Source organism: Meriones unguiculatus, chromosome 9 (assembly GCF_030254825.1).
Source record: "Meriones unguiculatus strain TT.TT164.6M chromosome 9, Bangor_MerUng_6.1, whole genome shotgun sequence".
Classification (NCBI taxonomy): domain Eukaryota; kingdom Metazoa; phylum Chordata; class Mammalia; order Rodentia; family Muridae; genus Meriones; species Meriones unguiculatus.
In genome coordinates, this window is record NC_083357.1 from 12,584,654 (window position 1) to 12,610,126 (window position 25,473).

General features: G+C 35.0%; 1 protein-coding gene across 3 annotated transcripts in view; it reads left to right on the forward strand.

The window, feature by feature from the left end:
• The window catches only part of Wapl (WAPL cohesin release factor), a 72,952-nt gene extending 47,830 nt beyond the window's left edge, over positions 1-25,122 (forward strand). For all 3 annotated transcript variants that reach the window (XM_021635969.2, XM_021635968.2, XM_021635972.2), the window contains 12 exons: positions 353-464; positions 3,370-3,597; positions 7,081-7,192; positions 7,885-7,982; positions 10,245-10,321; positions 13,082-13,257; positions 13,770-13,885; positions 14,361-14,525; positions 15,519-15,726; positions 17,630-17,718; positions 22,204-22,299; positions 22,768-25,122. In XM_021635969.2, the coding sequence (XP_021491644.2) occupies positions 353-464; positions 3,370-3,597; positions 7,081-7,192; positions 7,885-7,982; positions 10,245-10,321; positions 13,082-13,257; positions 13,770-13,885; positions 14,361-14,525; positions 15,519-15,726; positions 17,630-17,718; positions 22,204-22,299; positions 22,768-22,833 (1,543 nt within the window). In that variant the 3' untranslated portion in view covers positions 22,834-25,122. The remainder of the gene's footprint in view (positions 1-352; positions 465-3,369; positions 3,598-7,080; positions 7,193-7,884; positions 7,983-10,244; positions 10,322-13,081; positions 13,258-13,769; positions 13,886-14,360; positions 14,526-15,518; positions 15,727-17,629; positions 17,719-22,203; positions 22,300-22,767) is intronic.
• The last annotated feature ends 351 nt before the right edge of the window (positions 25,123-25,473 follow it).

The window sequence follows — 25,473 nt, forward strand, 5'->3', positions numbered from 1 at the left end:
TTGGTTGTATATCTATTGTTAGTTGGAATATATCCAATCAAATATAACTACTTCCAGTTTTTATATAATAGCAGCATTACAAAAGATAAGTAGAATTTTATAATTTTAGTGGCAGTGATGATTTGAGGAATACACTACAGACATGCTTTTCATTTTTGTAAATGTAGTGTGCCCAGTCTCACTCGGAAGCCTTGGTACATGTTTTAAAATTTTGATTTGCCCATGGTTTTTATGTTTTTGGCAGTACCTGAAGCCTTCTATTTTCTTCTTAGTTGCTCCTTTGGAATTATGCAAACTACAGCTCATATCCTAGCAATATTTAGCTGTCCTAACCTAGTCTGTTTCCTTCTAGTGTTATCAGCTTGGCTACTAAATGTGCCATGCCCAGTTTTCGAATGCACCTGAGAGCACATGGAATGGTTGCAATGGTCTTTAAAACCTTGGATGATTCCCAGCACCATCAGGTATTTTTAAGTTTCTGAGGTTGAGGGTTATTATCGAAAAATTACAATGTTTGACTATATCAGAAAATACTTCTTTGGCTATTCATATAAGTGCATTAAAAGCTGAGTTTATGTGCTTGAGCAGAAATAATAGCCATATAATTTTGCTTTATAAATAGCATTACCTTAAGACATTTTTCTTAAGAATAGTTTGTTTATATTACTAAAATACTAATTCATTTGTCAGTTAACATACTATACTGAATATTTTATACTATAAAATTATTTTCTCTATTCAGAAGCATCTTTTGATATTGTTTGATGTTAATGGCATAGAAAAGCATTTTGAAATACAGCCATGATTTTAAAATATTTGTTTTATTACTGGATCTGGAAGATAGCTGAATTATGAAAAGGAATATATAATAAACAGTAAAGGTTACCTAACCAAAGTTAATATTAATGTCATTAAAAGTTAGGACAAAAATAGTCAATACCTAACCTACCAGTGATATGTTGAGGTGGCCTTGTAGTAAAGAAAATTATATTCTAAATTCAAATTGAGTTGTACAAAATTAATAGCAATTTTTCTAAAACTAAAAGTAATGGAATTAAAGTGACTGAGCATTCCTCTGTACTCAAGTTGTGTTAGACACAGAATAATGAGGACAGAAAGACAAGAAATGCTTACTTTGTTTCATTGACCAGTTAGCCATAGTCTTGACTTATTTTTCTCGTAGTTAGTTTGTCCCTTAGGTCTTTACTGTGGCATCCTAATTTAAAAAAAAAAAAAAAATAGAAAGAAAAAGATGGTTCATAAAAATTTAATTAAGAAGATTGAATGTGGATGAAGAGATGATTTAGTAGTAAAAGACCTGAGTTTAGTTTTCACCCATGTGAGTGGCTCACAACCACCTGTAACTCTAGCTGCAATGTTGAGCAAGTACACTCACATGCACAGGCATGCATGCTTGTGTGCGTACTCACGTGCCCGTGCCCACACATGCATCACAGCCACATATACACATCTATTGCCTGCTCAAGTATCTAGAGAGTCTGTACTTGGGGCATTTCGAAGTTATATTCTTTTAAGTAGTTAATTACACATTGTGTTGCTGAACATAATAAATATAAACTCATCTCAAATGTTGACATATCCCAAATGCACCGAATTACACAGCTCTCCCTTGGTATCTGTGGGAGACTGATTCTAGGACAATAAGGCTGAATATTTATATATTGATACATATATTCTCCCTTACACTATCATTTCTGGATTACTTAAGAGTCTGTAATAAAATTTAAATGTTATATAAGGAGTTACTGTATTATTTAGGTTATGTTAATGAGGGAAAGGTTTATATATATTTGTAATTCTTATATTTTTGAATATAGAATGCATTCATAGGCTACCAAAAGGCTAACTGTTTAAATATTAAAACATGCCACCTAAAAAGGTATTTTAAGCACATTTTGTTAATATTTTATTGAAAAAGCAGTTACTAGGGGCTACAAATGTCGCTCAGCTGCTAATGTGCTTGACTAGGAAGCATGAAGCCCTGAGTCTGTTCGCTTGCATGACATATACCAGCTATTATGCAGGCCTGTAATCCTAGTGTTTATGGAAGGAGAGACAGGAGCTACAGAAGTTGAAGGCCAGCCTGGGTTATATGATACCCTGTCAAAAAATAAAAAGCCTGTTGCACACTTTTAATCACAACACTTGGGAGGCAGAAGCAGGCTTAACTCTATGTGTTCAAGGCTACCCCGATCTTACCTGGTCTACATAGTGAGTTCCAGTGCTACATAGTGAGTAGGTGTCTCAAAAACCCAACAAAGAAGTGTCAGGTCTTGTGGTGCTTGCCTTTGGCTCCAGGACTCAGGAGGCAAAAGCAAGTAGATCTCTAGGCTAATTTGGTCTCCATAGTAAGTTCCAGGCCAACCAGGACTTACATAGTGAGACCCTGTCTCCAAATAATAATAATTGCTGGATTAAAACATTAAGAAGAAAATCCAGCTGGAGGTAGTGGTAAATGCCTTTAATCCCAGCATTTGTGAGGCAGGGGCAGGTGAATCTGTGAGTTTGAGGCCAGCCTGGTCTACATAGTGAGTTCTAGGACAGCCAGAGCTATATAGTGAGAGCCTGTCTCAAAAAAAACAAAATAATTCAATCTAGTTATGTTTCTTTCCTTTTAAATATTTTATTAGTTTTTGAGTGCTTTGCTTGTTTGTATGTCTGTGCACTAGGTGCTTATAGAAGCCAGAAGATGGCATTGGAGCCCCTGGAACTAGTTATAGACAGTTTTGAGCAAGTATCTTGTAGGTGCTGGGACTAGAAACAGAGTCCCCTGGAAGAGCAACTCATTTCCACTATTACTACTGAGTCATCTTGTTAGCCCCTAGTTAACTTTATTTCAGTCCCCTGTATACTGGTGCATGCTCAGTTGTCTATATTTTACAGAGGAAAAAATGTGTTTTGATACAAATTATAAACCATTTTGAACCAAAATATTGACTTATCTTTGTTATCATGAACATTAAAGGTATATTGTAGAAGGAGATAGTTACATGCTATATATAATATTATATAGTTATATATAATTATATATTAATAATATATAATATATATTATACATACAAAATTTTCTAGAAACACCTCATTTAGGAAAAGTTTCCAAAGAAATGAGTAGTTAAGTTTATATTCTAGTTGAACATTCATTAGAGGAAAAAACAATTTTCAATCAGGGTTTTATTTATCAAATAGGATATTTTGGAAGAACAGTCAGTCAAGCATTTTTATGCTCTCCATAAAAACCAGCAATAGGAATTTTAGACATTTTAGCTTATAAATGTCAGTAATGTCCTTGTTTTTTGAAGTTGTTAGTAATTGCTTTCATGAATATTTCTCTTTTGGGATCTGTTGAAGAATCTGTCCCTCTGTACAGCTGCTCTCATGTACATATTGAGTAGAGATCGTTTGAACATGGATCTTGATAGGGCCAGCCTAGATCTCATGATTCGACTTTTGGAACTGGAACAAGATGCTTCTTCAGCTAAGCTACTGAATGAAAAAGACATGAACAAAATCAAAGAAAAAATCCGAAGACTGTGTGAAACTGTGCACAATAAGCATCTTGATCTAGAAAATATAACGGTGAGTTGTTTGCTTCTATAATAAATGAGATTATGTTCAGAAAGTCTGATTAGTCACAGTGGCTGTGTGGCTTTTGGCAAACCATTTAACCTTTAATAATTAGTCTTGTTTATAGTTTTTATTGACAAAGTATTCTATTAACGTTTAGCTCTGAAGGCCATTTTCTGTTCTAGTTAGGGTTACTGTTTTTGTGATGAACCAACATGACCAAAGCAACTTGGGGAGGAAAGGATTTATTTCAGCTTACACTTCCAGGTAACAGTCCATTGCTAAGGGAAATCAGGGTAAGAACCTAGAGGCAGGAGCTGCTGCAGAGGCCATAGAAGAGTGCTTACCGCCTTGTTCCTAATGGCTTACTCAGTTTGCTCTCTTATAGAACCCAGGACCACCACAATGGACTGTGCCCTCTCGTATTAGTCCTTAATTAGGAAAATACCCTACAGCCACGGTCCCTCCTTTCAGATAACTCTAGCTTGTGTCGCGTTTACATAACATTTGCCAACATACTCCTGAAACCATTAAATTTGATCATCTTTATTTGAGTCTTTCTTTGTTTTGGTTTTGCTAGTGAGCTGCTTTTCTTGTTAAATTTTGCTTATTGTTTTTCTTTGTCTTATCTTCCCTCTACGTTTCAGCTCTTAGCAACTAGAATTTTTATTCTCTCAATTTCCAAAATCAGAAATTTTAAAGGATTTGTAAAGGATTTGTGAACAGTATTTTTTTATTCTAAACTATCTCAGGGTATCTGGAGGCTGAAAAGGGAAATCCTTAGTCACTTGTCATTTTGGAGCAATGTAGGATTATGGCCTTTATTCTGAGCACAATTTCCCTGTGAATGATAGTAATCCAAATGGCCTCTTACGAGGTCAGTAAGATGATTGACCTGTGGTTTTTGAGGAGAAGAAAAAAAAGATGATTGTTGTATAACTTGTCCTGTTGCCTGCTTAACTGAGAGGACTCTTAACATTTGCCACAAAAATTTACAGACTGTTGATAGTCACAATGACTGGGGCCTCTCACCCTGTTTAATTACTAGACTTACTAAGGGATTCATGGATTCTGAAAAAAGATAACATGTGGGAGTAAAGCCAGCTACCTTTAAAACACAGGCTAGAACTGGGAAATAATATCCTCAGAGAGTACATGAATTATCCTCCATGTCACCACGGTCTGTATTTTAGCTTTAGGTTGACTTGGGAGTGGGACAGTGCTGATACTACTATTAAAACCTGTCATTTTCATTCAGTCAGCATTTTTATATCTAATTCAAAAAGTGATTGTTAAATTTACAGTCAAAGTGTAGGTTTCATTATGGCATTTTCTTCCATTCTTTGTTTTTATTGGCTTATCTGTCCCATTACTCTTCCCCTGTCCAGTACCTCAGTTACCACTGTTAGCCCACCACAGAGATACTTGAATGTCTGTGTTTATTGCTGCACTATTGATGATAGCTAAGGAGTAGACCTAGCCTAGATCTCCAACAGTTGAATAGCTAAAATGCCATCTATATGTATTTTATTCGGCCATAAGGAAAAATTAGTCTTAATGCTATAAAAGAATTAATTTGAACTTAAAATTTTTACTCATTTGCATATTGATTTCAAATGTTTGCTGTTGAATGATAACATTTTAAAAAATGAGTTTGACTTATGTTGAATTTGTTAGGGTAAATAAATCTCAGCATGAAAAGTTATGATAGTATGGTAAATAATTGACTTGATTGAAACCAGAGCACTGGACTATTTTAGGGTGCCTTTTTTTCCTTCAACTCAATGTCAGCTGTTCTTAAATATGATTTTTAAATTGTATAGTAGTAAGCTTACTAAGTTGCCTTGTTTAAAGAATAGCTGCACACAGTTTTTTTTTTATTGCTTGGGTCTGGTTAATTTTTTGTGTGTTTTTATATTAAAGGGCTTTTTTGTTTGTTTGTTTTGTTTTAAATAAAGTATATAGCCAGGTGTGGTCGTGCATTCTTTTAACCACAGCACTTGGGAGTTCGAAGCCACTCTGGTCTGTAAAGTGAGTTCTAGGGCAGCAGGGTTACACAGAGAAACCCTATCTCAAAAGAAAAAGTTTATGAAATTAAAAATTAACTTCTTTTAATATATTTGTGCTGTTGATAACACATGAAGAAATAACAGTACTAGAGTTTTAAGCAATGGATAACTGTATGCCAACAGTTAACAATAGTCTTATTAGTGATTTTGCTCTAGATGATTGTTTTAGTTTTCAAGTAAAAAAATGCTTAAAATAATAGGCTATTTTTGTATAGTAGCTTATGCTATGCTGAATATAGCCTAAAATATAAAAGACAAGTTTTTACTAATAAAAATTTTTATACCCTTCTTAAAGATTATAGCATTAGGCCTCAGCTTCACTGTAAAGACTCATGAGCTGATAAATTTGGTCATTAAACTACCCTTCTCAGGACCTAGAATGAGAAATGAACCCAGTTGAATGATTTTGTTGTGTTGCATACTAATTTGTATTTGTCTTAACAAAAATTTTCTTTGGTTTCGAAGGACTTACTAAAATATTTAGGTTCTTGTAAAATAAGATTTTTATTGGTTAACCTAGTTTCATTTATAAATAATATATATTCAGTTTCAAATGTAATACATGCCAAGGTGAAAAATTTTCCCTTTTGAAGTGTTAAGTTTGGGTTAGGGTCAGTGTCGGGGATAGACAAAAATTCTTTTCAGTCTTTGCTAATTATTCCCTCCATTCCTGTTTTTAAATGACTAGTTTATTGGTACCTTGCAAGGGCTTAGCAGGCGAACTAGATAACTAGATCAAAAAATGTGGTTCACTGGTAAATATTTGAAAAAATGTTCATATTTACTGTTTCCAGGAAAAAAACAAAAAACAAAAAACGCCCAAGCCATTGTTACTACTTTGTACCTTCAGTCTGTTTAAATTAATGACCATTGAATGTGAACATTTAGGGCCACTGACATTCTTACACTTTCTTCCTTGAAATGTATCTAATTATATTCCTTTTGGTATATTAATCCAATATATTGGTTTATAGTAAAATAATACATCATTTGATTCAATAATGCCATCTGAGCCTCTATACTGCCATTATGTATTATATGAAACTAACAGATTACTTTTAACTTTTTTCATAAAAACAAGTCTTATATACGTAAACCACAGTTTCTTTAGTATAGACTACTCTGATAAAATTATAAGTTAATTCACCTATAAAAGCATTTACTGTTCTATTGACTACATCTTAGTAAAGAAAAAAAATTCCTAAAATTAATGCTTCAGAATTACTATAGCTGGGTGGTGGTGGCACTTGTTTTTAATCTCAGTATTGTGGAAGCAGAGGTGGCTGGAGCTCTTGAGTTCGAGGCCATCTGGTCCACAGAGCAAGTTCCAGGACAGCCAGGGCTTTACAGAGAAATCCTGTTTAAAAACCAGGAAAAAAAATTATTCTACACCTCAGTATTCATTAATGTTATTTCTGATTTTTAGACTGGTCATTTAGCTATGGAGACATTGCTGTCCCTCACTTCCAAACGAGCGGGAGACTGGTTTAAAGAAGAGCTTCGGCTTCTGGGTGGTCTCGATCATATTGTAGATAAAGGTCTGTATACATACATAGAAACATACACACAAGGTCATATTGTAGATAAAAGATTGTATACATACACACACACTCACACATGGCGGCAGATACCTTTAGTCCTAGCACTCCAGGGTCAGGGGTAGGTGGATCTCTTGAGTTCAAGGCCAGCCTGATCTACAAAGCCTGGTCTAGGACAGCCAGGACTCCACAGAGGAGAAACCCTGTCTTGTAAAAACAACAATAAAAAGAGGACATTGTGACCAAGGCCATTCATAGAAAAAGTTTATTGAGGGCTTACAGTTTGAGAGGGTGAGTCTGTTACTGTTAGGGTAGGGCACGTGGCAGCAGGCAGGCATGGTGCTGGAGCAGCGGCCAAGAGTTCACATCTTGGTATGAACACGAAGTAGAGAAGGGGAGAGGAAGAGAGGAGGTAAGTGGGAATGTCCTAAGTTTTTTGAAACCTCAAAGCCCATCTACAGTACAGACCTCCAGACCTCCTAATGCTTCCTAAACAGCCACACAACACTTGACCAAGCATCCAGGCACATGATTGTACGAGGGCCATTTTCATTCAAACCATTGTCCTTAGTATCAGACATAAAATAATGTTCACATTTCAGCATAGTCATGTGTGTGGGTTTCTTGATGTTAGCTAAGGAATAATTACTGAAGTTTTATATACTAACTTTTGTCCATTTCTTTTTGCCTAGTAAAAGAGTGTGTGGATCATTTAAGTAGAGATGAGGATGAAGAGAAACTAGTAGCCTCATTATGGGGAGCAGAGAGATGTTTACGAGTTTTAGAGAGTGTAAGTATGAGCAACTGCATGGGGACTTATTTCTAATTGTGATTGCATATGCTTATAACCACCTGATGTTTTATATACCGTGGAGTTTTACCTTTGTTGATCTAAATTAAAAAGGATTCTTTCCATAACCGTCACTAAATGAGCATTTTATCATTTTAAGAATGTATTATTTTGTTGGACATGCTTGCGATCCTAAAATTGGGAGGGAAGATTGTGAATTCAAGGCCAGCGTGGGCTACATAAATAAGACCCTGTCTCAAAATAAAAAGCTTCTATTCGTGTATTATTGCTTCAAATGAAAGGTAGATACAGGTTTGCTCATATGTACCTGACTTTATAGTTTTCTTAAATCAGCAGTTAAGTTTTAAGTTTTCTGCGGAATTAAGTTAATATAGTTTTCTGCGGAATTCTGTTACTGGTTTTTGTTTTAGTATGCTTTTCTTTTTAAAATTTAAAATTTATTTATTATGTATACAGTGTTCTGTTTGCATGTATACCTGCACACCAGAAGAGCACACTAGATTTCATTATAGGTGGTTGTGAGCCACCATGTGGTTCCTGGGAATTGAACTCCAGCCATTTAAAATACTTTTTAAAAAAGAAATAATGTGTTACCTAGAAGACAACACCGTAGAAGAAAGAAGGAACAATTTTATTTATGTATGCAATAAATTAAATAGCAGCCAGTGCTCTTAACCTCTGAGACATCTCTCCAGCCCCCTAGTTAGTATGCTTTTGTTTATTTAGCTTTTGAGTCAGATTGTAAGCAGTAGTGAAAATATTTGACTTTGGAAAATAAACTGTTGAGTGACAGTGAGTATATTTTGTTCCTTGGTGGTTATGTATGACTTAACCTAGTTTAGTGTAGGCTGCAGTTTTACTTTTTACTGCCAGTCAGTTTTAGAATGTATAATTGCTGATTAAGTGGATTGGTTAGGTACTTTTAAAACATAAAATACATAAATGAAAATTGTTCCTTCTTTCTTTCTTCTGTGTTACTGGGTAACACGTTATTTTTTTAAAAATATTTTAAATGGCTGTGTGTGATAGCATATACCTTCAATCCCAATGCTCAAGAAGCAGAGGCAGGCAGATTGCTGTGAGTTCAAGACCAACCAGAGCTACATAGCGAGATCCAGGACAGCTAGGGCTATATAGAGAGGCCCTATCTCAAAACAAACAAACAAATAAATAGACATTAAATTTAAAAGTAAAATATTTTACTTTAATAAATATTAAAATTTAAAAGTAAAATATTTTATATTTATGAGTTTTAAAGTACCAAGTTTGTACGTTGGATATTTTTCTGTCTGTTTCAAAGTACTTGACAATTATAGCAAATCTGATGACTAAGTTTAGAGTGAATAATTAGAGTCATATCTTAATTTTATGTAAATCGATAGTTTTTAGTTGGGATCTCACTGTGTAACTTTATTTGATCTGGAGCTGACTATGAAAACCAGGATAGCCTGACTTCAGACTTAAAGAGATCCACCTGTCTCTGCCTGCTAAGTGCTAGGATTAAAGGCACGTACCACCATACCCAGCTATTAAACAGCAATTAAAATTTTATTTTTTATTATTTATTTTATTTGTTTTTCAAGGCAGGGTTTCTCTGTGTCGCCCTGACTGTCTTAGAAAATCACTCTGTAGACCAAGCTGTCCTTAAACTCACAGAGCTCCGCCTTCCTGTGCCTCCTGAGCACCACCACTCCCTGGCTTAAGCAACAGTGTTAGTCATTCTAACACAATATAAAATCAAAAAGTATACTAGCTGGATACACACTGAGGAAACCGTAAAAAGTCTTTGTTATATTTAGTCAAAGACTATAAGACAAGAAAATTTTATGTATATTATAATATATAGCATGTAACAGACTTGTTTCTTAGCTGTTTGAGAAATTTTTTTTTTTTGGTGTGTGGCATGACAACAGGCATGATGCAAAATGCTCATGTTGTGTGGCAGAACCAAGTGAATACATGAAATGAGCCACCGGTAAGCATTTCTAAAAATGCTTTGGATTCATTATGCATTTGATTTTTAATAAATTTTTGATCATTGAGAAATTTTCTATGTTGCTAGGTTTTGCAGCCCCCACCATTAAATTAGAATTCTGTGCATCACAGCTAGAGAGTTTAAGAAGTTGTGTTCTTAGATGCCAAGATCTATTCCATCTTTTATATTTTAAGGTAAAATGTGGTATTATTTATATTAAAGAAAATTATGGATTGTCAAAGTTATTTTATATTCATTCCTTTTAGGTAACAGTGCATAATCCAGAGAATCAAAGCTACTTGATAGCCTATAAAGATTCACAACTCATTATTTCATCTGCTAAGTAAGTTTTATTAACTCATTACTCATTTAAAACTCAGGAAATAAAGTTTTATTCTGTTTCTTCTTAAAATGTGTAGTCTGTTTTGTTCGTGAATAAGTACACTATAGAGCAAAAGTTCAGATTCTTAAGCTAAAATGCTTTAAGAACTGCAGCTCCTTTTTGTTAGCTGTAACCCTGGACAAGTCACTTCATGGTTGCAAGTTCTTTATGGGGAGGGGGCGGGGCACAAGAATTGTGCCTAGCCCCTAGAATAATTTTCACAGCCAAACAAGTAGGTATATCTTAACATATATCATAGATAATTTTTTTTACAATGTATAGCTAGATTAAGTAGGTAGGTAGGTAGGTAGGTAGATAGATAGATAGATAGATAGATAGATAGATAGATAATGTTTTAAGATATTTTAAGTGGTTTTAAGGTTTAAGTACAATATATATGAATAAGTCAAATTCTTCTTACATGTAAGCCCTAGTAGAACATTGCTTAGTATACAGTGAATGGCAAATATTTTCATCTTTTTGTTTATATCTCATTTTTCTGATTTTTGTGTATCTTGCTGTCTAGCCTTTATCACAATTAGGTTAATGCTGTCACTTCAGTGTTCTGTGTCTTCAGTCCTGGTTCTGTCTTATCACAACGGCGGCTTCTTGGTATTGCTGTCCTAGTTTTTGCTATCTCTGCCCTAGTTCTCTGGCCTTTATCTTAGCTAGCATTATGCCACAGGGATTTAACTTTCTCTGGGTCTCTGCTTTGAAAAACTAATCTTAAATTGCAATTCTATGTGACCCTTTATTGTCTTTGTAAATTTCCTTATGAAAGGAACAACTATTGTAGTGTGAATGGTCTAGCTTATCTGTGTTTTAACCTCTAGCTGGAGAATTTCAAACTTAGAGAACTGTAGGTAGAATAGTATGATAAACTCTTAATACTCAGCTTGAATAATATCTGGGTGAGCCTTGTTTCTGTCTGTAATCCCATTCTTTTTTGTGTGTTATTTTGAAGAAAATCTAAATGCTATTTCATCTCTTATTTCCTGTTTTATGTTGCTTTTGTAAATTTTATAGGACATTATTTCCATAACGCATGCAATTCTTTTTTACCAAGGAATTTTTCTTGAAGATTAAATGTTTCTGATTTCTTTTTATTTGACGAGTGGTAGTTATGGTTGGTTGGTTGGATTGTTGTTATTTTGTTGTTTATAGCAGCAAAATGTACCAGACAAGTGCTCTATCATTCAGTCCTAGTACATATTTAAAAAATTTTAAAGAGTATGTTATTTCTGATTTTAAAAATTATTTTCCTATACTTTTTAATCCCTGAGAATTACCTTAGTAAGGAAGTGTTTAGTGTGATAGATTTTATCTCTTGCATAGTGTTTTCTGGTGAAATGTTTTTAAAAGTGTTGATAAAAGTTAGCGTTGGATGGTTGAGAAATAGCACTCACCTGGGATTTTTCAAGAAAACCTTCATATATCAGTAATACTTAGGACAGATAGCTCAGTTACTAATAACAGTAGGGGAATTCTGTCAATATCCTCAAACATCAAATGATCAAATTATTTGGATTTGATCTTATAAGAACATCTTCCTAACCAAAGAATTGTAAAAGATTAGGAACCTTACAGAATTTCCTCATTATGTATTGAAAATAAGCTAGTAATAGATTAAATATACTAGATTTTTAAAAGGGTTTTGTATGGTATTCAATTCATGAAAAATAAACTGACAAGGTCAGCTTACTGTGTCAGCTTGTCTTTGTCAGACTTGAAAATAAATATAATGGATTTAATGGTTTAAAGTTGCCTTTGGGAACTGGAGAGATGACTGAGCAGTAAAGACATTTGGAGCGTAGACTTGAGCCTTCCTTAAGCCCAGAACCCATGCAAAGATGGAAGGAGTGAATCAGCTCCACAAAGTTCTCACCCCACATGGGTGATGGGATACCTTCATCCACACACAAGTCATACTCACATATTAATAATAAGCAAAAGTTAGATAGTCTTCAGAAGTGGACCTGTACATATCCTGTTCCTTGTTAGTATGTGTCAGATCTTAGGAACCCTTGGGTATAGCTGCCAGAAGACTTGTTAATTTGAATGATCCACAATTAAAAATAATGATTTGCCTTAATATATGTCAGGCATTTAATACTCTTTATTGAGTGATTTCTTTTGTATGTGATACTTTACCTGCTAAGAAAACATTTTCTTATTTGCTAAGTGAAAAACAACTAAACGAAACTGAAAAGGGGTCATTATATCTTAAAGGCTTATGGGGCGGTGCATGGTGGTGACATATTTTGTGTTTGAAGTATCTGTAAAATGTGACATCCCACAAGTAACAGAAGTTTGTTTGTTTCGTGGAGGTTTTTTGGTTTTGTTTTTGTGGTTGTTGTGACGGTAGTTGTTTGGTTTGAGACAGGATCTCACTCTTGTCCCAGCTAGTAAACTCCTGGGCTAAAGCAATCCTTTTGCCTCAGCCTCCTCTGTAGTGGGGACTATAGATGTGAACCACCATGCTCAACATAGAATGAACTTATAACTTTAACTTTCTTTAGAGAGAAAACTAAATGGTGAAGTTTATCAAAATTTAATAGTTAGTGAGATTATCGGACATACACAGTAAATTATTAGACATTAAACATTATAACCTTCAAATAGGGAAACAAAACCTGATTTTTCTTTTTCAGGCCCCAGTAAATAGAAATTTTGTATAACTTTTATTATACCATAATAGTATACATTTTATTTTCTCTTAAGAGCATTACAGCATTGTGAAGAACTGATTCAGCAGTATAACCGTGCTGAGAACAGCATATGCATAGCAGACAGTAAACCTCTGCCTTACCAGAATGTAACTAACCATGTGGGCAAAGCAGTGGAGGACTGCATGAGGGCTATCATTGGGGTATTGCTCAATTTAACTAATGATAATGGTAAGTAATGTTTTCTAATTGAAAAATTAATGTTTACAATATAATTATATGTTACACATGGAAATAAGCTATTCTGTTTTTGATATAGTAATTTACTATAGTAAACTTACTATAGTAAATTTGATATAGTAATTTATATAGTAATAATATAATTGACTTACTCTGTAGTCATAAACTACTTTTAGAACTGCCTAGTAGATTAGCCTTGAAATAGCAAAACCACATATTTCAGTAAAGGAAGTTAGGTGATTTAAATTAATACTTATTTTAGTAGTTGGTTATGGTGGACATACATATAATCCTAGCACTTGGGGAGGCTAAGGCAAGAGGAATGCCATGAGGTTGAAGCCAGTTTAGGTACATAGCAAGATTACAGTGTAAAACCAGGACTAGGGGAAAAAAAAAAAAAAGAAAGAACGAAAAAAGGGAAACAAAACCCAGCTACAAAAAAATAATTTTAAATATGGTTATTAGTGTCATCAGGAAGATTTTTGTTTCCATTTTTACTTCAGAGTGGGGCAGCACAAAGACAGGAGAACAAGATGGACTCATAGGCACAGCAATGAACTGTGTCCTTCAGGTTCCAAAGTACCTACCTCAGGAGCAGAGATTTGATATTCGAGTGCTGGTGAGTGAAGTGGTCACTTTATAATTGTATTTTATCTTATCTTTAAATGATTAAACTTTGTTTTAGTTTGGATTTAAGAATCGGTTGTTTAATATACTCTATGGTTTTGATGAATCCTTACAAACATTCTCATTTTCCTGTACTTATAAAACATCCTTCATAAAAAGTCTGAAATGGTGGTAGATAATAACTGAAAGAGCTAAGTATGGCTGTAACCCTAGCACTTTGGAGGATGGGGTAAGAGGATGACCATTAGTGAAGGCCAGGCTAGACTCCAGAAAGCAACAAAATAGTTCCTCTGCTGCCCACTCAAGCCACTTAAAAGAAAGAGCAGTAACTTACATAGTGGTCTTTAACAGTGTTGCAGATGGAAAAATTAACATTTTATTTGCTTAACATTTTATTTAATAAAGTTACATATATTACATTCATTAAGTTCTTCTTTGTGATAATTATATTTTTAAATGTTTTATAGGGATTGGGTCTACTGATAAATCTGGTGGAGTATAGTGCCCGGAATCGACACTGCCTTGTCAACATGGAAACATCCTGTTCCTTTGATTCCTCCTTCTCTGTTGGAGAAGGAGATCATAGTTTAAGGCTAGCTGGACAAGTTCATGCTGTTCAGGCTTTAGTACAGGTGAGCAGCAGTGACATAATTGCATATTTAATTGCATATTACGTAAATTCTACAAGGTCCACTGTGCACTCAGAAAATGGAAAAAAGTCAAGTGACCGCTTTAGCCTTACCTTCCAGGGTACCTAGGACCTCTGACAGTCTTGGATTGATTTTGAGAACTGCTCGTTTGTGTTTTCAGGGTTATTATCTTATACATACTATCTTCAAAGTCTGTATATTTAGCACATCTTCTAAGGTCTGCTTAGCATTTGATATTTAGGTAATTCTCATTAGTAACTTGATGCATTTACTAAAAAGTGTGAATGACTGTAGTAAGTGCTTTTGGTGTTGAACGCCATAGCAACAAAAGGGTAAAGTAATTGAAGGTGAGGAATTTGGTATGTTCTCTTGACTGTATGGAATACATAATAGATAGGAAACTTACCAGTAGTATTCCTTACATACTTCTTTTTCCATGATTAGTGCAGTTTAGGCATTGTTTTTCCTTTTGATTAATTTATCCAATTATGTGTTGGTTAGTTTTCTTTTGTTTGCTTTTTAATTTTAAAGTTGGTACAATTTTGTTTTATTTTGTCTCTTAGGTAATATTACCTGGATTAAGAACAATCTTTCAATCTTTGAAACACTATATAAACTGTTAACTAGATTACTTAAATCTCAGCTGCATTTATGCTTCAGTTTTGGTTTTCAATAAAATGTACAAGAGCTTTTTAAAAATCAGATATTCTAATTTAAAGCAAAATATTAGACTGTGTACATGTTGGTATTTGATGTCTTCAAAAAAATTTTTTTTAGAATTTATGTCCCTCTCTAGTGCCTCCTGTGTCCCTCCCACTTCTTTAATTATAAAATGTGTGTGTGTTCAATTATAATTGTGTGTGTTTGTGTAAATTTATAAATGCAATCATTTAGTTTTGCTCATGTGTTGAGTGCTGACCTCAGGGACTAACCTATTGATCTCTTTGATGATTTTTCAAAAATAATTTTTATCAGCTATTTCTTGAACGAGAGAGAGCAGCCCAGTTGGCAGAAAGTAAAACAGATGAGTTGATCAAAGATGCTCCCACCACTCAGCATGATAAGAGTGGAGAGTGGCAAGAAACAAGTGGAGAAATACAGTGGGTGTCAACTGAAAAGACTGATGGCACAGAGGAGAAACATAAGAAAGAGGAGGAGGATGAAGAACTTGACCTCAATAAAGGCATGTTTATCTTGAGTAGTAATATATTCAGAGTGAAAATAATTTTTTTTTTCCTTCAAAACGTTTGATTAACATATTGTTATAAAGATGTTACTTAACAACATCTTTATAGTTTTATCTAGTTAAGCTTTGGAATTACAGTAATTCTTCCTAGCAGTGAGCATGGTGTGTGTCAGTGGAAGGTCACTTTTCTTTCTTGGTACTTCCTCTCTTTTACTCTGTAAAGAGTAACAGTTAAGCTGAGTGTGAGAGTACGCATCTATAATTCTAGCACTTGATATAGGCTGAGGCCAAAGAAATGTGAGTTGGAGGCCAACCTGGGTTATATAATGAGACCATGTTTCTAAGTGGGAGGGGATGAATTTCTCAGATTTCTTTTACCTGCCTCACCTTAAACTGAAGTATTTTGTCGAAATTGACAGTAGTAGTTCTTGGATACAGTAGTTCTAGGTAAAGAACAATACAGACTAGAGGCACTATGTTTACTACTGAATTAACGACTACCTACTATTTCCAGTAATTAAGATACTTGCTTTATATGTAAATTCTGTAAAATAGCTATTTGTTACTATACTCTTGAGGTTTTGGGGTTTTCTGGTTTGGCTTATCAAGACTAGGTCTCTCCATACCTCTGGCTGTCCTGGAACTCACTCTGTAGACCCGGCTCTCCTCAAACTTCAATATCTGCCTGCCTCCCTCCTGAGTGCTGAGATTAAAGGTCTGTGCCACCACTGCCTTACTAAGGTTTTGAAAATTAATATGTTCAACATTTTTCACTTAGGAAACTGCTGTTGAGCCTCTTCTCTTTCTATTAAGCTACTCCTTCCCTAAGTTCTGATACTCTTAAGAAAATTTTGTTTCTAAGAAACTTAGCTACTAAGTTTTGTCATAGTCTCTTACTTGAAGGCCATAGGTTCAGTCCAGGTAAACTTTGGTAGTTTAGTACATACTATAATCATAGTTTTGTTTTAGCAGTCCAAAGTAATTGATTATTGAGCTATAATTCATAGACTATAAAATTATCTTTAAGTGAGTAATGAAATAGCTTACTGTAGTCATAGAATTGTGTATTCATTCCTATTATCTAATGTTGAACATCTTATCTTTAGCCCTAAAGCAACTTTATATCTATTGGCAGCCAGCTTCTCCATTTCCTTTTCTCCCAGCCACTGGCAACAGATGATATACCACTTGTTCTCTCAACCCACGGATTTACCTTTTCTACACATTTCATAATATGCTCTCCCCCCGCCCCCCAAGGAACTTATTTCAATTAGTTGCATTTGGGGGCATTTGTTAGAATGATATTCCTTACTTTTATGGTCAAATATATATGTGTATATGCATATGACTGCATATAGTCATTGCACAGTCTTATTACATTTTGTTAGTCCATTGATGCACATTTGAATTGTTTCTACTTCCTCTAGGACAGTGATGTTAGTTGTTTTCCGGTGGGGTATTGCTAGCCAATAAACAGTATATGAGGGTTCCAGTCAGACCTTCAGGATTACCCTAAAGGTTTTTGGTTTTTGGTTTTCCCTTAGTCATTGGTGACATTTTTAAAATTTCATTTGAAGAAATATGTATCCGAGTCTCTTACCCACTTTTTATTCTGGTTATTTGTCTTTTGTTGTTAAATTGAAATAATTATGTATTCTGAACATCTTATCAGATAATGGTTGTGTCTTTCACTTTCTTAGTGGTGTCCTTTTAAAAACCAATCTTTTATGTTGCAATTCTTTTATTTAGACCCCTATTTATTTTGAGTTAATTTTTATTAATTTGGGATACTGAATTATTCATTTATCACATATAGTAGCTTTTAAGGTGAGAAGAAAATAATTGAAATTACAGAGTTTTTATCAGTTGTACATTATTATAACTCTTTAACTGTTTTCAGCCCTTCAACATGCTGGCAAACACATGGAGGATTGCATCGTGGCCTCCTACACAGCTCTGCTTCTTGGGTGTCTCTGCCAGGAAAGTCCAGTAAGTGACTAGTTCAAAAATGCTTATGTGTCTTTAAAAGATTGTTGTACAACAACTTCATGTCATTACATGATGCATTTAATTACTTAAAATTTTTTCCTCATTCATACATGCCTTTTATTTCAAAAGAGATTTTGGCTGATCACAGAGTTATTTAAATAGTAATTTATTTCTCTGTGATAGAAAAATGTCTGATTTTGTAAGCACTTTTTTCTTTAAAAAAATTTTTTTTAATGCAGTGAATATCTTTGTTTTCTTTCTAATAGAGGCTTTCATAGTAAGATTTGAGATAGAGTGAATTGTTGTTCTTCATAGCTTTTTTGAGAAGTGATATACCTATCAGAGTCAAGCTGTTTAAGATATTAAAAAGCAAGCTAGTGGGCCTCAGGATGTAGCTCAGTTACTAAAGTGCTTGCTTAGTTATGCATGAACCTCTGGGTTTAGTTCCTAGTACTGTTTAAATGGTTATGGCAGTTAATGCCTGGAATTCCAGAACTTGGGTGATGAAGGAGGTGGATCAGAAGTTGAAGATTATTCTTGGCTAAATAGAGAATTTAAGCCTAGCCTGGCCTTAGTGACCTGGTCTTACAAAAAAAACAAACTAATGAGAATGTTTTTAATGTCATAAAAAGGATGTACGTGTAGGAAGTTAAAATATTGTGGAATGTTAAAGACCTTAAAATATTTGTTGGTTTTTCCAGGATACATTCTAAAGTAAGAATGTAATAGGTGTAACAAGAAAGTTCTTGGTGTGGATGATTGAGTCTCTGCTGGTCCTGTAGTTGATCTTTTTAGAAAAAGGCGGGGGAGGGGGGAGTATAAAACCTGTGTTCTGCTGGCCAAGTCAAATTTGGCCAATTTTAGTGGCTCAAAAGGGTAACTTTTGCACACATTTTGTTGTCCTTTTCCTTGGTTAAAAGCACTCTTCATGGGCTGGAGAGATGGCTCAACTGTTAAGAGCGCTTGCTGCTTTTCAGAAGACTGGAGTTCAGTTCCTAGCACCCATTTCAAGTGGCTCACAACCATTTTTAAGTACAGCCCCAAGGTATACAATGCCTCTGGCCTCTACCATCGTCTGCAGTCTGTACAAACCCACATGCACATGCTGACATAATTAAAAATTATCAAAGTGAAGTATTTTTAAGTATCTACACTTGTCATGGTTATTAGATGACAAATACCTAAGGTCCCATCTAGTCAAATAATGTCTCACAGGACCTCTGCCCTGTTTTTTTTGAAGACATCATTCTTGGATTTCTTATCTGTCTGGCTGAGCATTGGACGACATGTTTCCCTCTGAACCAATTTCAGGCTAGGAAAATTAGATTATTGTTAGTGACTTAAGATCGTCAGGAATTATCTCTGAGAAGTATAATGATACAATTAAGACTATAATTATGTCTGTATAATTATGCTGTCACACAGAAGTGGAGATTATAGGTATTGGACAGTCAGTTGACTTTGGAAAAACAAATATGAACATTAAAAATACAATGTGACTACGACTTGGAGTTACTGTGAATGCTCTCTTTGGAATATGTGGCACAGGTAGATAAAGTGAAAGGTCAATGGTTGCCTTAATTTCTAATTGCTGTGATAAAACACATTGGGACACATTAACTGTACTAAGAAAAGTTGTGTTAGTTTGATATATAGCCATTATTATGGGTGTCTATAGCTTTATATATATATATATAAATACTGTATATATATATATATATATATATAAATACTGTATATATATATACAGTATTCTGCCTGCATGTGTGTTTGCATGCCAGAAGAGGACACTATATCTCACTATAGATGGTTGTGAGCCACCACATGATTGCTGGGAATTGAACTGAGGACCTTTGGAAGAACATTCAGTGCTCTTAACCTCTGAACCATCTCTCCAGCCCTGTCTATAGCTTTTGTGTTCCTAAAACAAGGGGTTCTGAATTTGTAGAAAATATTGTGGATTCTTAAATCCACAAATACGATATATTAGTTGCCTTGTCGATCCTTATAATTAGAAAACTAGCTGCTACCACAAATATACAATTAATTGACTTTCCCATTAAGGGGATGTGGAAGAGGTAAAGCAGCCTATAGTCATGTGCAGTAAGAGCTGCCAGTGCTCTGTGGCCCCATGCTTAGGAAGTCCAAACAAGTCTGTTCTCACTTTCTGTTGCCCACTCTGACTGGTGAGCATTTGTCATGGTCGGTCTCCTCACTAGCTTTCTTCAGACCTCTTGCTAATCATGTAACTTTTCTGTCTTTGGCTTGTCAACAGCAATGGAGTGATTTAGTTACTACTTTAAGAACCTACAGTTAAGCCTGCTTCTCTAGTTACCAAAGCCAGCATGCCTCTTGGATAGCTATTAAGTTTCTCAAATAGTCTATGCTGTATTATTCCTTTTGAACCTTCTATATTATAAATGTTTTAAGTGCCCTTCCCACAGCTACTGTAAATGTTTAGTTTGCCTACAGGTCAATCTGATGGAAGCAGTTCCTCAGTAGGTGTTCTCTCTTTCAAGATGGCTCTAGTGTATGGCAAGTTGACAGAAACCTACCAGCATAGTCTGCATGTATTTCTGTGCATCAAATATGTGACTGGTGGCTAGAGGCCAGAGAGTATCAGATTCACTGGAGCTGGAGTTAGAGACAATTATGAGTTACTGTGTAGGAGCTGGGAATCGAATGCAGGTTCTCTGGGAAAACAGCCAGTGTTCTCAACTGCTGAGCCTTTTCTTTAGCCCCTATTTTAGGAGTTTATTACATCTTTTCTGGGGTGTTTCATCCCATTATTTCACTCTCTAATTATGTAGGTATTCTTGGGGAGGAATTTTAGAAAGGGAACTGAGGCTTATATCTTTAAATTAGAGTAATAAGTAGTTTCTTCCTTGTACCCATCAACAGAAGCCAAATCGCAGGCTTTCTTTTTATCCTTTATGTCATCTCTTTAAACTGTTGTTTTCTTTATTTAGATGACCTGGCCCAGAAGGTCGTTTTCATTTATTCTTTCAGAGGCTTTAAATTAAGCTTCTTCTTGATGCTGGTTGTTTGTTTTGTTTTGTTTTGTTTTTTGTTTGTTTGTTTTGAGACAGGGTTTCTCTGTGTAGTATCTGGCTATCTGTAGACCAGGCTGCCCTTGAACTCACAAAGATCCACCTGCCTCAACCTCCCAAGTTTTGGATCAAAAGTGTGTACCACCATTGCCCAGCTAAATTAAGCATTTCTTTTTTTAATTTTTATTTTTTTAATATTAGTTACAGTTAACTTTGTATCCTTGCTGTATCCTACTCCCACTTTCCCATCTCCTCTCTGTCCCTTTCCAAGTCCACTGATAAGGGAGAACCTTCTCCCCTTCCATCTGTTACTGGTTTATCAGGTGTCTTCAGGACTGGCTGCAAAGCCCTCCTCTGTGGCCTAGCAGGGCTGCTCTTCCCTGGGTGGGGAGGGGGGTCAAAGAGCCCGCCATTGAGTTCATGTCAGAAACAGTCCCTGTTCCCCTTATTAGGGTACCCACTTGGATACTGAGCCCAAGGGCTACATCTGAGCAGAGGCTCTAGGTTTCATCCATACATGGTCCTTGTTTGGAGAAACAGTCGCATAAAAGACCCCTGTGGTCCTTGTGAAACTCCTGTCCTTTCCAGGTCATATTAACTCCCACCCCCTCACCCCCTTTTTTTTTTTTTATTCCCTGCACTCTTAATATCTGCTTTGATACACTGCTAGGTAGTCTTTCAGAGGCCCTCTGTGGTAGGCTGTCCTGTTACTTGTTTGCTCCTACATCAGTGTCCATCCCATTTGTCTTTCTAAGTGAGGATTGATCATCGTACCCCTGGTCCTCTTTCTTGTTTATCTTCTTTAGGTGTATAGATTTCAGTATGTTTATCCTATCTTATAGGTCTATATAAGTGAATATAAATTAAGCATTTCTAAACATAATGAAATAGAAGCTTTGAGTCAAGTCCTATAATTGTTTCTTCTTACAGCAGTTGTTTGTATAAATAAATGCCTGCTTTTGCTAATTATCACAATAAAATATAATTATCTCTTCTGGGATAATTGATAAATGATATATTTAAATGGTGTATTAAAGATTTGTCTTTGTAGCATGGAGATTTTTCTTTAATCCCTCTGTTTTACAAGCAGCTCTATGAGTATAGTCTGTCTACATAGTTAACAGTGTAGTTTATATTTCAGACCTTTCTCTTTGCATTTCCAAAAACAAATATTCACAGATATATATTTCTTTGTAGCTCTTGCTAGCCTTGCCTTTTCCCTTTCCTGTGGGTAGGGTGGTATGGAGTGGGGAATGAACCTGAACATGCTTATACATAGGTAAGTGAATGTGGAATGGAAATAACTTAGGTGTTGTAGGGCCCTTTTAGATGCTTACCATAGGATATGTACCATAGGATATGTAGCAGGGTCAACAGCATTGCCTGAGTTACAGTATCGTTTTCTGCCAACTAACTTTTTAATCTGTTTCTTCAGATCAATGTAACTACAGTGAGGGAATATCTTCCAGAAGGAGATTTCTCTATAATGACAGAGATGCTTAAAAAATTCTTAAGCTTCATGAATCTCACTGTAAGTAACTTTTATTGCATATTGCAGTTTATATGATTTTTTTATATATGATTTTCCAGACAAAATCTTATACTGTAGCCCAGCCTGGCAATTCTCCTGCTTCAGCCTTTCAGTGCTGGAATTAGGTGTGAATGGTAGGATCTGGCTAATTTGTGTGTTTTTAAATTTAAATGTAACACATTGACAATGAAAATAATAATGGCCATAGTGTCAGGCTCTTCCTCACTGTGGCAAACTGTCTAATATAAGCACCTTATAGAAAGGTACATTCTGGTTTATAGGTCCAAAATTTAATCCACTGTGGCAAGGAAAATGGGGTGGAATGGAAGAACCACCCTATGTTGGCCAGAACATTGTGACAAATGCTCTATTACTAATGGGATGGTTTCTACTGTTTAGAAAGTAGACTTGGTTTAATACATGTAAAATGTCAAGTGTTAACCATCATTTCCTTTTTTCCCTTTTTAGTGTGCTGTTGGAACAACAGGCCAGAAGTCTATTTCTAGAGTGATTGAATATTTGGAACATTGCTAGCTGCTTTACCTTTGCTTCAGGTGCTTGGTAATGCTGGAGCTATCCGTAGACAAAGAAAAGACATGAAAGAAGTCCTTGAAGATATACCAAGAACATTCATCAGTATCATTCGTGTTTGGATTTTTATGATCACCCGATTTCTTCGTCATGCATTCTGCATTTGCTAAATGACAGTTACTACATCAATCTGCAGCTATCAAAAATGAGGGAAAAGGTTCAGGCTGTTAACAATCCCATGCAGTATTTAAATACACATAACTTGGCAGAGTCTATACCCTCTCCTTGTTTCCTTGCTTTATTTTGGGCAAGGTTTAAAGGGGAAAGTTTGTGCTGCTGTTAGTGCAACTGCTGTGTATGTTGAGCCACTGTTGTCATGCCAGTCAGGTGCAAAGGCAGCTTAGCTACTGAGGTATTGAATGTTCTGAGGACATTCTAGACAACAGCTTAGTTCCTTTTTCAGGCTCATTTGCTTTTGCTTTTTGTTGAATGATTCCAATCGTAAATAAAGCTTTTAATAATTTTGTGAATTTTTTTGGTTGTTGTTCCCTGAACTACTGTCTATATTTAAAATTAGATGGAATCCAAAGACACAAGGGATTAATAGTATATTTTTTTATTCTTGATTAGGTTTGGGTGTTGAACTATTTTTCACTTCTGAGACCATGACCATATTCAATATCATACCATTACATGTCATAGCTATAGGCACAAGAAAACAAATAGCAGTTTGAGGGAATATTATATTATATAAGATAATGTGCCCTGTTAAAGGATTAAGCAAAAATAGACAAACCCAGGGTAGTTTACACTTAATGCTAGGGAGACTCTTGAAACATTGTTAAGTTTTGAGGGAAGTTCTCTAGATATATTTTCTAATGTTCAGTACAGTAAATATAAGGAAGCTAAAACACCAATGTGGAATCCGTTTTTCCAGATAGCGTGTATATTCTTCTATAGAGTGACAGGATCAATTGCATAAGCGCAAAGCCTTAAAATTGCTGGTGTAGAGAAGACACTTTTTATTCAGATTCTTTGTTCATAGAGCAGTTGTTTAGAAAACAGTTGTGGAACACACAGAACATGGTTTATAGGTTAAATTTTGTAGGTTTTTTTTTTTTTTTTTTTTTTTTTTTTGTATTGTTCCGACCACTGGTTGTACATTTTCCCCTCTATTAATTGGCCTGAGGACAGGCTTTCCAGAGATGTTTCATTAATACTTTTAGTTACCTTTCAGATAGTTACATTATGTTTCTTCATTGGATTTGTAAAACTTGAAGCCATAATAAATATTAGTTTGGTGTGTACTGGGGAAAATAGCTAAAAGTCTAATTTTGACTCATTTTAGACTTTGTTATTTCCTTGTATAAAGTAACAAACCGGGGCTCTTGTATCAGTGCCAGCTGTAATGTTTTTAAATGCAGTGGCTGCCTTCTATTGTCTTCCTATTTTTGATAATGCAGATTGTTGGGAAATCTATAAGGAAGTAACTGAATCTAGGCAAATTGTTTTCTTCCTTCTACCAACCCAGACCCCTACCCATCACCTTTTAAGAACACAGTAATGCCAGTGTAATGTGGTAAAGATTGAGATTGTATCTGCCCTGAGTACCAAACTAATTTAGCAACTTTTTAAAAACATACTGGTAAATTATATCCACAAATTTCCTTAGATATATTTTAATTAATTATTTTAAAATACATTGATATTTATTAATCATTGGATTTGGGGAACAGATTCTTGATTGTGGCAGATGGTAAGGAACAGTAAGCAGTTGGATGAGAGCAATCAGGGCGAATTACATTTTTTTTTTTTTTCTGTTACACTGGTAATCATTTGATAATTGATTTACCTCAGTGTTTAACAGTTTTTTGTTTTGTTTTGCTTTAAAAATAATAACTAATTGTCAAGCACTGATAAGAGATGCAGGTTTTGGTGGGGTGGTTTGTGAGGAAGGTACCACCTTACCAATTGCAGTGCATTTGTGTGTTTTTAACCCTCAGAGAACTCTCATTTTAGGGTACTTGAGGCTGACTTGCAAATTAACTAAAGTTTTAAGGTAACCTTTTTTCCATTGTAAATATTTCTGTAAATACTACCAGTTGGATATTAGAACAGTAGGATACTTTTCTGAATCCAATCCTATTTTTATTTTATACAGTATTTCTCAGCTGTGATCTTTGGAGCAAAAGCCAACGGCAGGAAAAAAATAGTTTGTACCAGTTTCATGAAGTATGTCTTTGGGTTTTTGTAAATAATTTTAACTCAAATAAAATTGCTACTTTAAATACACATGTTGTCTCTAACATAAGTCTATTGACCTGTTTTGGAGGAAGAAGTCTCAGAAACTTGATAAGGCCAACACACTGTGTCACTTGAGCATAAGTGTCCAATTTTTCTTAAATATTTTATGTACTTCTAAGTACTTGTCTGAATGGGTGTAAATGCTTAGCACTTTGGGCTAGGGATGGTGGTTTTCTGAGTGTATAGTTAAATTCTTGGAGTACTTGACCATATTTTAAATCTTTGACTGCAAATTTATTTGCTTCTGAGATTTTACAGCCACTTTTTAGCTCTTTAAATTTTTGTCAGCCCTTAAGATTTTCACATTTACAAGTGGATTCCTCAACCTTGCCTTGCTTG